This window comes from Salvelinus namaycush, chromosome 7 (genome assembly GCF_016432855.1).
Source record: "Salvelinus namaycush isolate Seneca chromosome 7, SaNama_1.0, whole genome shotgun sequence".
NCBI lineage: Eukaryota > Metazoa > Chordata > Actinopteri > Salmoniformes > Salmonidae > Salvelinus > Salvelinus namaycush.
Window position 1 is genome coordinate 30,155,213 of NC_052313.1, and position 18,305 is coordinate 30,173,517.

Below are 18,305 nucleotides of genomic sequence, written 5' to 3' on the forward strand. Positions count from 1 at the left end.
CTGGATCCTGGACTTCCTGACGGGCCGCCCCTAGATGGTAAGGGTAGGTAACAACACATCTGCCACACTGATCCTCATAACGGGGGCCCCTCATGGGTGCATGCTCTGTCCCCTCCTGTACTCCCTGTTCACTAATGACTGCATGGCCAGGCACGACTCCAACACCATCATTACATTTGCCGCTGACAAAACAGTAGTAGGCCTGATCACCGACAACGACGAGACAGTATATAGAGAGGAGGTCAGAGACGTGGCCATGTGGTGCCAGGACAACAACCTCTCCCTCAACATGATTAAGACTAAGGAGATGATTGTGGTCTACAGGAAAAGAAGGACCGAGCATGCCCCCATGCTCATCGACGGGCCTGTATTGGAGCAGGTTGAGAGCTTCAAGTTCCTTGGTGTCCACATCACCAACAAACTAATATGGTCCAAGCACAAGACAGTTGTGAAGAGGGCACAACAAAAACTTTTCCCCTACAGGAGACTGAAAAGATTTGGCATGGGTGCTCATATCCTCAAGGTTTTACAGCTGCAATATCGAGAGCATCCTGACTGGTTGCATGACTGCCTGGTATGGCAACTGCTCGGCCTCAGACAGCAAGGCACTACAGAGGGTAGTGCGTACCGCCCGGTACATCACTGGGGCCAAGCTTCCTGCCATCCAGGACCTCTATACCAGGTGGTGTCAGAGGAAGGCACTAAAAATTGTCAAAGACTCCAGCCTCATAGACTGTTCTCTCTGCTACCACATGGCAAGCGGTACTGGAGTGCCAAGTCTAGGTCCAAGAGGCTTCTAAACAGCTTCTACCCCCAAGCCATGAGACTCCTGAACATCTAATCAAATGGCTACCCAGACTATTTTCATTGCCCCCCCCCCCCCCCTCTTTTACGCTGCAGCTATTCTGTTTATTATCTATGCATAGTCACTTTAATAACTCTACCTACATGTACATATTACCTCAATTACTTCGACTAACCGGTGCCCCCCACATTGACTATGTACCGGTACCCCCTGTATATAGCCTCGCTATTGTTATTTTACTGCTGCTTTTTAAGTATTTGTTACTTTAATTTATTTATTTTTTGTGGTATTTTTCTTAAAATTGCATTGTTGGTTAAGGGCTTGTAAGTAAGCATTTCACTGTAAGGCTGTTGTTTTCAGCGCATGTGACAAATACAATTTGATTTGATTTAAGGCTGTAATCACTGCCAAAGATGCTTCAACAAAGCACTGAGTAAAGGGTCTGAATACTTATGTAAATCAAATATTTATTTATTTATTTATTTATAATACATTTGCAAAAAATGTCTAAATGCCTGTTTTTGCTTTGTCATTATTGGATATTGTGTGTAGATTGATGAGGGAAAAAAACAATTTAATCCGTTTTAGAATAAGGCTGTACTTTCCGAATGGATTGTACAAGCGAATATATTGATAAAAGGCACCTTATCCTAGAGAGATTTACACAGTTATCAAAATGTCACACCAGGGTAAGCCTATTCGAAACAGCCATTATTTTAAGTGTTTCTAAAATCCCTTATGGGAAAAATGAATGGTGGAAAAACGATTGCAACCATTTCCCTGCATGACCGCTAGGTTTCATGGGTATTATGACTGATACTGTGGTACTCTATAGCCATTGGTTATATCCATCTAAAAGGACCCATGAGCATGTCATATTGGGAGCATGTCAAATTGGGTGTCAAATGAAAGATAAGAGTCTATATATATTTTCTAATTTTATTAAGGCATATATACATTTTTCAACAATCTTCCATCCTAAAATTAGGAATAAGCAAATGCTTTGATTTCTGGTCAGGCAGATGGAAAAGGGGTCTCAGACGACATATACCAGAAAAAGTCTTAAAAGGTATTAGAAATACATTAAAACACATTACTGTTGAAGTAAAGACCCCTACCAACTAATATCAACACTTATATTTCGTTTTGGAGAAATTAATTGCCTTGTGTAAGTTTAAGAAACATTTCCTAGTGCCTTGTAGCTCCGTTACCAAAAACCAACAAATCTTTAAGATATTTTCTAATTTCTCCCTCATGAGGTGGAAGGATAATGAAAGTTCACAGATGTAACAAGTAAAGGCTTAAATATCAATAGTTATAGTGTATTTACAGATATCAAGTTTGTTTATGAATTATATAGTGATGAAACTCGTAATTCTGTGACCAAATCGGTAATGGAATTACTGAAAAACCCATAATGGATTTATTGCAATTGAATTGTCTACAATGGGAAATCATAGTAGTCACAAACCACAGTTGGATCACTTGTTACTGTCCTCCCTTCAACTGCCACACTGTTATGTTTTTTTCTCTTTCTGTCATTTGGTGGTCAAAGCAAGACTGTGAAAACAGTTTGGACAATGCCTTCCTCTCACTCTTCCTCTCTCTGGCCGGAAACAATCTCAGAAGTCTATGTTCCACAAGTTTGGACAGCACAGTACAGTACATTAAAGAAAAGTACAATACAGTAATGTACAGCAAAGTAGGGTACAGTATAATGTACCGTACTAAATACATCTACTTTACTGTACTGTACTGTGCTCTACTGTGCTGTGATGTCCAAACTTATGAAACAAAGACGTCTAAGATTGTTTCAGATTTGGTCTGGTCCGCACCAACCAAATGTGATCTTGTTTGGGGTCAGAGCTCATTACCATTATAGCCCGTGTGTAGAATAATACCCAAATATGCCAAAGAAGGATATTAGACAGTTCTACAGTTGTATACCTATTCAGGATGCATCACCATGAAGAGAATGATACTCATATGCATTTCGGTATAGTACAGATCAGGGACCCATGATGTAATTCTGTTACCGTAATTCCTTTACCGCGTGTAAATTCTCTTCACCTACTGTAATTCACTAACAAAAATATATTTGTTTAAACTCAAGGTGTTATGTCATAGCTGACACGCCACTCTTGGAATCTTAATTCGGAGCAGATATTTAACAGAGCTTTTTGGAAAACGTGGTCACATAAAAAAAGCTGACTGAGAATTTACTGTAATTCTGTTACAAAACTTTGCATCTGTACAGTTCTTCTAGTAAATGTGTTTTTGTGAACATTTTTTGTTAAAATTGTTTAAAACAGTCCTTGTGCATAGAATTGTATGGTTCGTTAAACTTTGATATCAATGGTTACTGTTTGGCAAACATTTTTAAGGGAAAAATCGGATTCAAAGAGTAATTCCATTACTGTGGAACTGCCCCATTACATGGAACATTGTAATCTGTAGCATCCACTATATATCCATCACACCCAGGACATTGCCAACAAGATAGTTACATTTGTCATCCTTTTTAAGATTCAGATTCCTTTTTGCAACATTAGTTAGAAGGATACGTCCGTTTTAAATATCATACGGATTTTTTTAAAATAAAAAATGTGCTGATTAATCTTTTCATTTGAGTGTTTTGAACCATAAGAAATGTTTAATTGCAATAGCTAAGAGGCAAAACATAGCTAATGGTCACAAGACAAATAGTCCTGTGAAATAACAACAATGTTCAGAACCATTTTATTTGTTTCTAATGAATGTCAGGTCAACAATTACAAATCACCTAGTTGGATCTCACTGGTTGATAATAATAATTTGTTACATTTGTAAAGCACATTTCATTACAATAATCATTTATAAGTTCATTAAAAGTATGCATCTCCAGCACAAATGTGCACTTGCTGAACATGGATCAACTCTGGATGTGATATAAAGGATTTAAGTGCAGTAATGAGTGATGACTGACCACCAATATAGCATTAAGCGATATCCTTCCAAAGGCTGAAATGTTTTCCTTATTTCACTGGCCTGAGTGAAATGTCAGACCTACGGTAGAGTGTGAATCACAAAGTGATGCCATTGAGCCCCAGGAGAGATGCAAATAAAATGCTAGTTGGCTATGGAAAGGGTGTGTACATACATCATTATGTCATTATTGCTACATTTGTGGTTTCATTTTGCTCGCTGATGGTTATTCATGGTTTACAAAAGCAAAACCTTTGTATAACGGAAGTAACACAAAAAATCCTGCAGAGTCCAAACAGGGCTTAGGTGGAAATGCCTGACATTTCTGGAAAACCTAGGAATTTTGGGAAAGTTACCAGCATTTTGCAACCCTAGGTGGAACATGAAAGTTTTCATTGGTTAACAGTTGTGCTCCATCCAGGGTGTGCACATTTCTCATATACCAATTTCACCAGTGCTCTTTCTCAATTATTATTTTCTAGATTCTTTGCATCCGCTCTCTTCACCTCCTTTATGTGGTGCTTATGTAGTTATCAGGAAAGAAGAATTGAGATAGAGCACAGTTCTCAATGCACTTCATTCTGGGCAACTGTCCCTGATGCCAGCAGCTGATTGATGACATCATCACTATAGGACAGACTCTCTCTGAGAACCTGCACAGTGTGTTGACCAATCATGGGAGGGGGCATCGGCTCCCTGCTCTCAAAGGTGCTGAATCGGACCGCTGGCCCTGTGGAAAAAGAGTAGATACAAATTGGTTACACTAAAAACAATCTACAACTTCCGACTTTTAGTGCAGCTTGTAAATGCTTCATAAAGCCTTCATAACACACTACATGTGTTACACATCATCTATAACCGTATGTCATGCTTTATAAAGGGTTCATAAATGTGGCATAACTGTGTGACATAACCACCCATGTCAAATGTGACAACCCACTATGTCAAATATGACATAAACATGTGCTTTATAAAAGGTAAAATTGGCACTGCTTAATAAAGGCCTTATAAATCATTAAATTGAGCCTTCACAAAGCATTTATAACCATGCCATGCATCTTGGTAGAGCATTGCAATGCCAGGATAGTGGGTTTGATTCCCGGGACCATCCATGCATAATAATTTATTCACACATGACTGTAAGTCACTTTGGATAAAAGCGTCTGATAAATTATATATATTATATTACTCTAAAACATTTATAGGATGGCCTAACCTCTTTCCCTCTTGGGTGCATTGTCAATATTGGACCTGACCTTAACCTTCTCCGAAATGGTGTACTGCAGGATGACACATACTCTAAAGTGCAGTCATGCACATCAAAAAACGTTGGTACGGCCTTTTAAAATGTTGTTTTTTTTATCCCCGAAATTAGATTCTCTCGGTTTTGGATTTCCCCCATTCTTTCAGGTTTTCCCATTTTCTTCACACTTTTTTTTAATAGAAAACAACCAAATGTCATTTTCTGTCTTCACAACAATGCTTAAACCACACCAGGGGATGACTTTTGAGGTTTGGTAAAAATCTAAGAAATTTAGATTTTTTTGTGTAGATGGCCCTTTAATTCAGTGAGCATGCCCTGCAATGTTGTTTGGTTAGCAGGTTTTCTGTAGAGCAGTAATTGCATGTGATGATTATTTATTCCATATACAGTGATTTGCATTGTGGCCGCCTATGGAATGGGTGGAGTATAAAGCCAGCAACACTTCGTATTATTATTTATGATATATATATCATGAATAAATACAGGTCATTGACACTTTTTTACTATTACGTGGGGGACTTTTATTTTGATAATTTGAAAAATTCTGACATACTTTTTTAGTGTTGCTGACTTGACGCTGATCATATGGCGAGTTCGCAAATCAAATGCACACTTGTGGTGCCACTGGAAAATGAACAACAATTGACTTACCCTTTGTTTATTTAAATAATGCTGAACACAAAAATAAACACAACATGGAACAAGTTCAAAGATTTAACTGAGTTACAGTTTATATAAGGAAATCAGTCAACTGAAAAAAAAATGTATTAGGCCCTAATCTATGGATTTCACATGACTGGGCAGTGGTGCAGCCATGGGTGGGCCTGGGAGGGCATAGGCCCATCCACTTGGTAGCCAGGCCCATCCACTGGGGAGACAGACCCAGCCAATTAGTTTTCCCCACAAAACACCTCAGATGATCCTGCAGGTGAAGAAGCCGGATGTGAAGTTCCTGGACTGGCGTGGTTACACAAGGGATTATATTGGCAAAGGTGAAATGCATACGAATAGGGATGAAAACAAATTTGTGCACAAAATTAGAGAGAAATAAGTTTTTTTGTGCATATGGCACATTTCTGGGATTTTTTTATTTCAGCTCATGAAACATGGGACCAATACTTTACATGTTGCGTTTATATTTTTGTTCAGTGTAGTTTGTAGTTGAGTGTTGAGTTAGATTACATTGTAGCTACCTCAATTGTTATTTCAAATACTTTTGGTGACTTCACAGCAATTGCTAGCTAGCTAGCCTAAATGTAGCTAGCTAGCAGGCTCAGCTATATAAAAATCCCTCTAGATACAGCCACGTCTCATGGTCACATCATGAGATTTGTAAATTAAAGAGGAATATAATCATACGAATCAAATGGAGTTTCCCCATCTCCCCATTTAGAGTTCCTGGCATAGCACAGAAATGCCTTATCCAGATGGTGTGACATGCTACCTTTCTTTGTTGTTACTTTTAAGGATGGAACCAACATGCAGTACCTCCAGCAGGCAACCATTTGTCTGCTAGCTCAGGGTCAAGCTACACTATGCACAGCCCTTTGCAATGTTCAATGTAATTGCATTGCTGGACTTTGTGAAAGTTAATGTATTTGAATTGTTTAAAAAATGTACAAATACAAGGAAATGTATGTATGTTTAAAAATGTCTTTAATGTTTATTTGTTTTAGCTGTTAGTGATAATTACATAAGTGTTAATACATTTGTGTTTATATCATTAAGCCTTTATGTACAGAATGTGTTATGAATGGCCAAATGTGTCTGACTTTATAGTAAGTAGAGTGTCATATGATATAAGGCATTTATGTATGTGTTATGAATGACCATAGGTGGCTGACTTTATAGTAAGTACAGCATCATATGATACAAGCCATTTATGTACTGTATGTGTTATAAATGACCAAAGGGGTCTGACTTAAAGTACAGTGTTTTGGGATATTTTTAAATTTAACCTTTATTTAACCTTATTTACAATGACAGCCTACTAGGGAACAGTGTGTTAACTGCCTTGTTCAGGGGCAGAATGACAGATGTTTACCTTGTCAGCTCGGGGATTCGATCCAGCAACCTTTCGGTTACTGGCCCAACGCTCTAACCACTAGTCTACCTGCCGATATAGAGTCTTTATGGATGTCTTATGAAAAACGAAAGGTTCTCTCACTTCAAACTAAGAATTACAGGACACAACATGAAGTGTAAATAAACTGGTTATTAACGTTATGCTGATTTATGAAGGTGAAAGGTATTTAAATGGGTTGATGTACATGCAAAGCTTGTGTTTGTGTGTGTGTCAGAACCATGATGATTTGGAGTAGGCCAACCTAAGACTACCACACCAGGTATTCCTCTTCTGCTAGAGACCTGTGCTTGATATTACGGAAATATTACATTTACATAGATATTCAGACCCTTTACTCAGTACTTTGTTGAATCACCTTTGGCAGCGATTACAGCCTCAAGTCTTCTTGGTTATGACGCTATAAGCTTGTTTCACCTGTATTTGGGTAGTTTCTCCCATTCTTCTCTGCAGATCCTCTCAAGCTCTGTCAGGTTGGATGGGGAGCGTCGCTGCACAGCTATTTTCAGGTCTGTCCAGAGATGTTTGATTGGCTTCAAGTCCAGGCTCTGGCTGGTCCACTCAAGGACATTCAGAGATTTGTCCCGAAGCCACTCCTGCGTTGTCTTGGATGTGTGCTTAGGGTCGTTGTCCTGTTGGAAGGTGAACCTTTGTCCCAGTCTGAGGTCCTGAGTGCTCTGGAGCAGGTTTTCATCAAGGATCTCTCTGTACTTTGTTCCGTTCATCTTTCCCTCGATCCCAACTAGTCTCCAAGTCCGTGCCGCGGAAAAACATCACCACAGCATGATGCTGCCACCACCATGCTTCACGTAGGGATGGTGCAAGGTTTCATCCAGATATGACGCTTAGAATTCAGGCCAAAGAGTTCAATGTTGGATTCATCTGACCAGAGAATATTGTTTCTCACGGTCTGAGAGTCCTTTAGGTGCCTTTTGGCAAACTCCAAGTGGGGTGTCATGTGCCTTTTGCTGAGGAGTGGCTTCCGTCTGGCCACTCTACTACAAAGGCCTGATTGGTGAAGTGCTGCAGAGATGGTTGTCCTTCTGGAAGGTTCTCTCATCTCCAGAGTTCCTCTATGGAGCTCTGTCAGAGTGACCATCGGAATCTTGGTCACCTCCCTGACCAAGGCCCTTCTCCCCCGATTTCTCAGATTGGCCAGGCGGCCAGCCCAAGAAAGAGTCTTGGTGGTTCTAAACTTCTTCCATTTAAGAATGATGCAGGCCACAGTGTTCTTGGGGACCGTTAATGCTGCAGACATTTTTTGGTACCCTTCCCCAGATCTGTGCCTCGACACAATCCTGTCTCAGAGCACTACACACAATTCCCTCTACCTCATGGCTTGGTTTTTGCTCCGACATGCACTGTCAACTGTGGGACCTTATACAGTACAGACAGGAGAGCTTCGTGCCACTTTGCTAGCTTTCCGTGCTAATTGACTGGAGAAGAGGACATTCTAAAACCACACAACGATTGTTCCCGACAAAGGACCCCTTGTACAACATTCTGATAGAAGATCATCAAAAGTAGGACCCATTTATGATGCTATTTCATATATCTGTCGCAACATGTTTACTAATAGTTTGCGCCCAGATTTTGGGCACTCTCTCGCTATAACGTAAGCTGGATGTCGTAATGAAGTTATTTTTAGAATTCTAACACGGCGATTGCATTAAGAACTAGTGTATCTATCATTTCCTATACAACATGTATTTTTTAGTAACGTTTATGTATAGTTATTTGGTCAGAATAGTTGAGTGCCATAAAAATATCCGCACATTCTGGGAAAAAGATGCTACGTGAGCACAATGTATAACCACTGATTTCAGCTCTAAATATGCACATTTTCGAACAAAACATAAGTGTATGTATAACCTGATGTTATAGGACTGTCATCTGATGAAGCTTATCAAGGTTAGTCAAAAATTATATATCTTTTGCTGGTTTATTCGCTATCGCTAACGTGCCTATTGCTGTCGCTAACGTGCCTTGATGAATGAATGCGGTAGTGTGGTAGGCTATTGTAGTAAGCTAATATAATGCTATATTGTGTTTTCGCTGTAAAACACTTAAAAAATCGGAAATATTGGCTGGATTCACAAGATGTTTGTCTTTAATTTGCTATACACCATCGATTTTTCAGAAATGTTTTATGATGAGTACTTAGGTATTTGACGTTGGTGTCTGTAATTACTCTGGCTGCTTCGGTCCTATTTGTGACGGTAGCTGTGATGGTAGCTGCAATGTAAAACTGATTTATACCTCAAATATGCACATTTTTCGAACAAAACATAGATTTATTGTATAACATGTTATAAGACTGTCATCTGATGAAGTTGTTTCTTGGTTAGTTTGGTTGGTTCTTGGTTAGTTAGGTTGGCTTTGTGCATGCTACCTGTGCTGTGAAAAATGTCTGTCCTTTTTTGTATTTGGTGGTGAGCTAACATAAATATACGTGGTGTTTTCGCTGTAAAACATTTTAAAAATCGGACATGTTGGCTGGATTCACAAGATGTTTATCTTTCATATGCTGTATTGGACTTGTTAATGTGTGAAAGTTAAATATTTCTAAAAAATATATTTTGAATTTCGCGCCCTGCACTTGGACGGGCTGTTGTCATAAGTGTACCGGCACCGCCCTGCAGCCATAACAGGTTAACAGTACGATCCGGCTGAGATATGAACCCAGCAGACTCGAATACTCTCTACCAAATTCTCAATGGTCAAGGCGCCCTGCTCAATCAACATGACAATCCCTAAAAACCCTTCTGGAGACTATCAATGAGTTTTCACGGAACATGTCTGTCCTACAGAGTGAAACCTTCGCCCAAAGCTCACAACCTGTTCCTACTCCCGAGCACTACGATGGAAATCTCGGAGCTTGCAGAGCTTTTCTAGTACAATGTCCACTAGTATTTGAGCAACAGCCCAGCTCTTATGCTAGTGAACGAGCCAAGATTTTGTTTTTGATTGGTTGCCTCTGTGGTGCAGCGCTTTCCTGGGCCACTGCTGTGTGGGAGAGACTGTCACCCATTGGCTTCTCCTATAGCAGATTCACGGAGGAGATGAGGAAGGTCTTCGACCACCCGATCTGTGGAAAGGACGCCGCTAAACGACTCCTGTCCCTCCGTCAAGGCGCCCAGAGTGTTGCTGAAATGGCATGTGAGTTCCGCACCCTCGCCGCAGAGCGCGGCTGAAATGAAGAGGCTCTTCAGGGAGCTATCCGGAACTCACTCACTGAGCCTCAAGGTGAGTTGGTGTCCATGGAAGGAGACTGATCTTGCTGAACTCCTTTCTCTCACTATCCGCATTGACAACTGCCTCCGGGCGCGTCGGAGGGTAGGTAGGGTTGCAAGTTCCTTAACATCTGCTTCAGTGCCTTACCCTTCTCCTCCGACTGCATCCTTATCCCAGGCATGTTCTAAGCCTGAACCCATGCAGCTCAGCCGGACCAGTCTATCTCCAGAGAAGAGGCAGCGGCGTGTTTATACTGTGGCCAGGTTGGCCACCTGGTCTCCACTTGTTCCCTGCATCCAGTAAGAGGAGGCTCGGCCGTTATGGGGGAAATACTGTCGAGTCAAATCGCCAGCCCATCTTCCCCCAGACCCCTGTTTGAGACCAACCTTGTCTGACAGAGCCAGGCTTTTCCTCTATCTGCTCTTATAGATTCAGGTGCTGACGAGCGCTTTCTGGACCGAGGTGTTAACCAGTTGGGCCTGGACACCATTCCACTTAATGCACCTCTCGATGCCAACGGTCTCAATGGTAAGCTTCTCTTCCGTGTCTGTGTGAGAACATTTCCAGTCATCCTACGTCTCTCTGGTAATCACGAGGAAAAGATCAGTTTCCGCATAATCAACAGTCCCAACTCTCCCCTGGTTCTGGGTCATCCATGGTTAAAACAAAAAAAAAGACGCTCGGATTCATATCAGCTGGCTCGGTCTGTGCCCGGAATAAAACATCCACCAAACCTACGTCCGGTCTGCTTCGCCCTCTTCCCATACCCAGTCGCCCCTGGTCACACATAGCTCTGGACTTCGTTACTGGCCTTCCTCCATCTAACGGTAACTCAGTCATCCTCACTATTATTGATCGATTTTCCTAAGTGGCTCACTTCATTCCCCTCCAAGCTTCCTTCCTCCAGGGAGACTACGGACCTACTGGTATCCCATGTGTTGCGGCTGCATGGCATCCCTATTGACATAGTTTCTGACAGGGACCCCAGTTTACTTCCCAGGTATGGAGAGCCTTCTGCACAGCACTTGGTATTAAGGTTAGCCTTTCATCTGGATATCACCCCCAGACCAATGGCCAGACCGAGCAGGCCAATCAGGAGTTGGAGACTGCCCTATGCTGTGACTTCGGCTAACCCTTCCTCCTGGAGTGCCCAGCTACCCTGGGTAGAATATGCCCACAATACCCTCATCAACGCCGCATCAGGTATGTCACCCTTTGAGTGTTCCCTGGGTTACCAACCCCCCTTGTTCCCTGCCCAAGAGGTCAAGGTGCCCTCAGTACAGGACCACATGTGCCGTTGTCATCGCACCTGGAGGAGGGCCCGGGCTGCTTTTCGTGACTCCACCAGGACCCAATCTCAAGCTAACCATCGCCGTGCTTCAGCTCAAGTCCAAATGGTATGGCTCTCTTCTAAGGACTTGCCCTTGAAAGTGGCTTCCAGAAAATTAGCGCCCAGATTCATTGGTCCATTTGAGATTGATCATGTCATTAACCCCTCTGCTGTGCATCTAAAACTCCCAAGCTCTCTCTAAATCCACCTCACCTTCCATGTGTCTTTAATTAAACCAGTCTGCTCCAGTCTCCTGTCTCCCCCTGCAGCTGCTCTTCCACCCCCTCGGCTCATCGATGACCACCCTGCCTATACCGTCCGGCGGCTTTTGGATGTACACCGTCGAGGTTACGGTTGCTAGTATTTTGGTGGACTGGGAGGGATACGGGCCTGAGGAGCGCTGCTGGGTGCCCTGACACATTCTGGACCCATCCCCCCTACAGGATTTCCATTCCTCCCACCCTGACAAGCCAGGTAGTGCGCCCATAGGGAGGGGGGGGGGGGGGGCACTTGCACATCTGCTCCTGCCACACCTCCTAGTGGACATCCGGTGTCTCCTTAACCTGCAGCCACTCCTCCAGTACACACTCTCTCTCTCCAACCACACACAAACAGAAAGGGAGGGGGAGACAGGTGTGCTGGAGCCAGAGCGGATCCTCACCAGCTGCAACCCGTTCCATAATCAAGACCTCTACAAATACTCAGTCCTGCCAATTCCACTCTGCCGGATCGTAATCGCTGTTCAGTCAGTCATGCTTCTAGCTATTTGTTGTGTAATATCCTGTATCCCGCTATGCCTATTTCTTTGCCTGACACTGTATCTCCTCCACACTGCAGTTTTGCCGCTCTGACTCTGGTTCCTGTCTCCTGTTCCACATCTCACCACCCTGCTACCCTGTTCTGGATTCAACTCATCACTCCCTTGGATTCCCCTCTAGCCCTGTTTACCCTGTCCCAACACAGCTCAATCCAACCTCAGCCTCCACATCTGGTTTCCTACAACTCATCCAAGCTTCCCTGGATCTGCACTTCATCTCTCCCTGTGTTACAATAAATATCTTGGTTCATTCAGTCTGCTCTTGGGTTCTCCTGTGCTGCTCCGCTTAACAAACTGATGAGTATCCTGTACAATCCCCCTCTTGGTCAAAATCTATGCCATGTATACAAAAGCTCTTCATTGACTATCAAACAAAGGTCCCTTGCTGTTTGACGAACGATATCCAACCCCAGAAGTTAAACAATTGTGGGTAATGCAACACAAGGACACCGACATTGCGGTAAAGAAACCCAAAAGCAGAGTTTTGGTATTCAGTAAAGTCGGTCATCTGGTATTTACACCACATATCAATAGCTGCACTTTTCAATGGGCTTTGGAGACTCACGGGGATGTCAGAAAAAAAACAAGCCATTTGAGGATAAAGGGCCACATCTCCACGTCCTCAGAGGGATCCGATCAAGGTCTGAACATTCTATAACCATTTCCTGACGCTTTCTATGATTGCATTTCTGTAGAGGACATACGTTTTCGACAGAATGGAAATAGTGATTTTTCAATTGGTGGGCGCTGCCATAAAGTGTGTCGTTGCCTCACTGCTTTGATTCCAGTTTGTGATTTTTCTCTCTGGCACTGCGAGTCAATAAATCCGTTGATCTAATGACTGTTTGCTGGAACCATGACATACTGCGTTATGAGAGACAGTTTAGATGTAGACAATATTGAAAAATAAGAGCCATACAATGCTTTTCCAAATTAACCACAAGGGCAGGACTGAAACCAATGCCCCATATGACACCCAAATCTCTGTACCAACTTTTCAGACGGAAGGTTAACTACAAAACTGAGAGAACACACCGAAAGGACTGAGGCTGTTTTCAATGAAAGACGAGGCCAGGCCGTAAAATGTGAGATCAGAATGGAAAGCAAAGATGGGAGGGAAAGAAAGGAGGGGAGAACAGGACCCTGAACATGGCTGTGTGCGTGTGAGGACACGTGCGGTTTCCCTCTGCCTTTCGATGCCTCAGCAGTTATGAACGATGCCCTCACCACATCCTCTATTTCCTCCCCCTCTCCTTCGATCCGATGGGCGGCCGCAAGGCCACATCTGCTTTCCCACACTGTTCCGTTATCGGAGGAAGATGCTCCTCGTAGTCTCACCACAAAAAGCTCTCTGTTCTGTTCGGGTCTTTCCATCCTTCCTTTTCTAGTCCTCCGTTGGATTCTCTCTCCCTCTATCTAGAGTCTATCCCAACCTCTCTGCTTTCATTTCAATTGGAGATCAATTAACCAGTTGAAACACTCAAGTCCTCATCGCAAAGCAAAGGGATTAATCCCTCTATTGAAATATGCATGTACACACACACCCACCCACCCACATTCTGTGCCCAGCAGTTCCATAGTCGATGCCAACTCATTACTGGCCTTGGCTCAGCTCCAGAGTATTGTAAATGGGATGGATCGGTCCGATGCAGACAGTCCCATTCAGGAAGAACCCGTTTGGGGGACACGGATGGAGAGAGACAGGGAGACTAAGCCAGTGAGACAGAGGGCAACGGGGCTTCCTGCCCTCCGGAGGAAAGAGCATGACGCCGAGCCTGAGGTTTCAGTGCTCAGTGGCCCATGAGTCAGCCAACAGACCCACAGGCCCACAGGAGATTTGTGGAAAACAGAGAATTCGATAAATACCTAAATAAGCGGTGAGTCAACACATACTGGAGCGCTCTGTATGGCCCATTCCTGACGGTACCCTGTGAAACGACAGAAGATTGAGATAAAGAATTTTAAAAAGACTGTCTGCCCAGTGGGTTGGCACAAATAGGGCCAAGAATGGGACAAAAGAGCGGTGCTCATGTGCAGACATACGCCCTTGAGGTTCTTGGTCCCTGCTGGTTGCGCGGGGTGGGAGCACATCCGGGACAAAGATGAAGTGAGAGGGGTTCAAACTCTGAAACAGTGCGTCAGAATCTGGTCTAGTGGTAGCGCTGCCAGCTCCGGACCACACATAACCCCTGACGACAGGGGTTTGAGACACGTCTCAGCCATTCTTCTACCTTTGCCCCTCGCTACCATGTATCAAACACTTTTCTTTCAAATCTGTTTGATCAAGGAAAATAAAATATGTGGGAGGGAGGATCAGAATTTAGATCTTCTTTAAAGCAGTCAGATGAAGTAGGGCTATGAGAAGAGAATACATTCCTATGTATCGTGACAAAGTATTGCTCATTATATATAAAAAAAAAAAAACAGGACACTGTGTCCCTCTCTCCTCTCTCTTGCAATTGTTACTCTCTTTGGCTCTTATTCCAGTTTCAAAGAAAATGGTGGAGAGAGGAGTGGAGATGGGGGGGGGGGATCATTCACAGCATGAAGCTCCACAGCAGAGCTGTCGGTTGAAGTACATCTTCATCCTCTGCGCTTTGAACCCACGCAACAAGTCGCCCCTTTTCAGTCTCTTTAATCAGCCTACCTGGCTTCCCTTGAACGGTGTAATACATGTTTCATGGGCATTTCTCTTCTGAGAAATGGATACAGAGTGGTCTGGATGAAAAAGTCACATTTGTGATCTCACAGAAAACTTTTTTCCTCCCTGATTATTGCCATACAATTTTTAAAACACACCCGACTGTATACATGCATGTACTTTATGTAGCCATGTGCGCACACACACACACACACACACACACACGTTTCATGACTTTGTTGCATCACGATTCCGCCATCCACCATAATAGAGTTTAAGAAAACAAAAATGTGTATCTCACAACGAATGCTTCATTGAGGGATCTACATCCAGCAGACAGTGACCTAAATGCTCTGTAAGATAAAATAGCCTGAGGAGGAAATGCAGCTTAAAGAACCTTGATGTCAGAGTTAAGAGGCCCGGTGGTTCCCTCAGCACCCAAGCAGCTCTTTGAGAGCGAGTGCTTCGGTCAGTTTGCAGTGGGGAGGAGATTGAGACGTTTCAGCCTGGGCAACTCACGCTGGGACCCTCCCATTAACGTCAATAGCTGCCCTAGTGTACCAAATGGCAGACTGTTTGTAGATAACAAGAACCTTGTACTGTCATTCCTGTACCCCCTGGGGCCAGTGAGCTGCCCATTTCATCTGAAAACATGCTTGAGTTTGACACATTTTTTATCTATATTGTTAAATCACTTGAACCCATACCGCAACCCTGCTCTTCCTGTCTGTGCTAAATTCTTACCTCCGGGAATGAATAAGAGATGCCATTTCTATTCAGGATTAAAAACACAGTAGAAAACAACAAAAAAACGCAGGGATTTGTGTACAGAGCTGGTGTAATAAGCGAGTTTTCCATTGTGACATATTATAATTAAGCAATAAGCCCCGAGGGGGTGTGGTATATTCTTATGCACGACGCAACGCTGATTGCCTAGATACAGCACAGCCATGTGGTATGTATGTGGACACCCCTTCAAATTAGTGGATTCGGCTATTTCAGCCACACCCGTTGCTGACTGGTGTATAAAAGCGAGCACCCAGCCATGCAATCTCCATAGACAAACATTGGCAGTAGAATGGCCGGTACTGAAGAGCTCATTGACTTTCAACGTGGCACTGTCATAGGGTGCCACCTTTCTAACAAGTCAGTTTGTCCATTTTTTCCCCTGCTAGAGCTGCCCCGGTCAACTGTAAGTGCTTTTACTGTGAAGTGGAAGCAACAACGGCTCAGCCGCAAAGTGGTAGGCCACAAAAGCTCACAGAACGGACAGACGAGTGCTGAAGCGCATAGCGTCTGTCCTCGGTTGCAACAATTACTACCGAGTTCCAAACTGCCTCTGGAAGCGACCTTCAGCACAAAAACTGCTCGTCGGGATCTTCATGAAATGGGTTTCTATGGCCGAGCAGCCCGCACAGAAGCCTAAGATCATCATCTGAAATGCCAACCGTCGGCTGGAGTGGTGTAAATCTCGCCGCCATTGGTATTTGGAGCAGTGGAAACAGGTTCTGAATCACGCTTCACCATCTGGCAGTCCGACGGACGAATATGGGTTTGGCCAGGAGAACGCTACTTGCCCCAATGCATAGTGCACACTGTAAAGTTTGGAAGAGGAGGAATAATAGTCTAGGGCTGTTTTTCATGGTTCGGGCTAGGCCCGTTAGTTCCAGTGAAGGGGAATGGTAATGCTACAGCATACAATGACATTTTCAACGATTCTCTGCTTCCAACTTTCTGGCACAAGTTTGGGGAAGGCCCTTTCCTGTTTCAGCATGACAATACCCCACGCACAAAGCGAGGTCCATACAGAAATGGTTTGTCCTTATTGGTGCGGAAGAACTTGACACACCTTCACAGAGCCCTAACCTTAACCCCATTGAACTCCTTTGGGATTAATTGGAACCCCGACTGCGGGCCAGGCCTAATCGCCCAAAATCAGTGCCTGACCTCAATAATGCTCTTGTTGCTGAATGGAAGCAAGCAATGTTCCAACGTCTAGTGGTAAGCCTTCCCAGAAGAGTGGAGGCTGTTATAGCAGCAGAGGGACCAACCCCATATTAATGCCCATGATTTTGGAATGAGATGTTCGACGAGCAGGTGTATATTGGTCATATACCACAAACCCCTGAGGTGCCTTATTGCTATTATAAAATGGTTTAGAGCAGTAAAAATATTTAGAGCAGTAAAAATAAATGTTTTGTCATGCCCATGGCATACGGTCTGATATACTGCGGCTGACAGCCTATCAGCCTTCAGGGTTCAAACCAATCAGTTATAAAATAATATAAAATACACCGGTAATATACTGTATACAGTGCATTCGGAAAGTATTCAGACCCCTTGAATTTTTCCACTTGTTGTTACGTTACAGCCTTATCCTAAAATGGATGAAAAAAAAAAATGTCCTCAATCTACACACAATACCCCATAATGACAAAGTGAAAACAGTTTTTTTTTTTTTTTTTTTACATTTTGGAAATGTATATAAAAAAAATGTAAATACCTGATTTACCAAAGCATTCAGACCCTTTAGTATGAGACTCAGGTGCCTCCTTGGACATGTTTTGGAAAGGCACACCCCTGTTTATATAAGGTCCCACAGTTGACAAGTGCAAGTCAGAGCAAAAACCAAGCCAAGACAGGATTGTGTCGAGGCAAAGATCTGGGAAAGGGACCTAAAAAACGTCAGCAGCATTGAAAGTCCCTAATAACACAGTGGCCTCTATCGTTCTTAAATGGAAGAAGTTTGGAACCACCAAGACTCATCTTAGAGCTGGCCGCCCGGACAAACTGAGCAATCAGGGGAGGTGACCAAGAACCCCCTCCTTGGTCAGGGAGGTGACCAAGAACCCGATGGTCACTCTGACAGAGCTCCAGAGTTCCTCTGTGGAAATGGGAGTTTCAGAACTTTTCAGAAGGACAACCATCTCTGCAGCACTCCACCAATCAGGCCTTTATGGTCGAGTTGCCAGACGGAAGCTACCCCTCAGTAAAAGGCACATGACAGGCCACTTGGAATTTGCCAAAAGGCCCCTAAAGGACTTTCAGACCATGAGAAACAAGATTCTCTGGTCTGATGAAACCAAGATTCAACACTTTGGCCTGAATGCCAAGCATCACATCTGGAGGAAACCTGGCGCCATCCCTATGGTGAAGGATGGTGATGG

At 43.5% G+C, this 18,305-nt stretch overlaps 1 protein-coding gene across 2 annotated transcripts in view; it reads right to left on the reverse strand.

Annotated features, from left to right (window-relative positions):
• Positions 1-1,739: 1,739 nt before the first annotated feature.
• sugct (succinyl-CoA:glutarate-CoA transferase) overlaps positions 1,740-18,305 on the reverse strand; it is a 172,627-nt gene continuing 156,061 nt past the window's right edge. The window contains exon 14 of one of the 2 annotated variants that reach the window (XM_038997915.1): positions 1,740-4,499. In XM_038997915.1, the coding sequence (XP_038853843.1) occupies positions 4,336-4,499 (164 nt within the window). In that variant the 3' untranslated portion in view covers positions 1,740-4,335. The remainder of the gene's footprint in view (positions 4,500-18,305) is intronic. The other variant, XM_038997916.1, reaches the window with a different exon arrangement.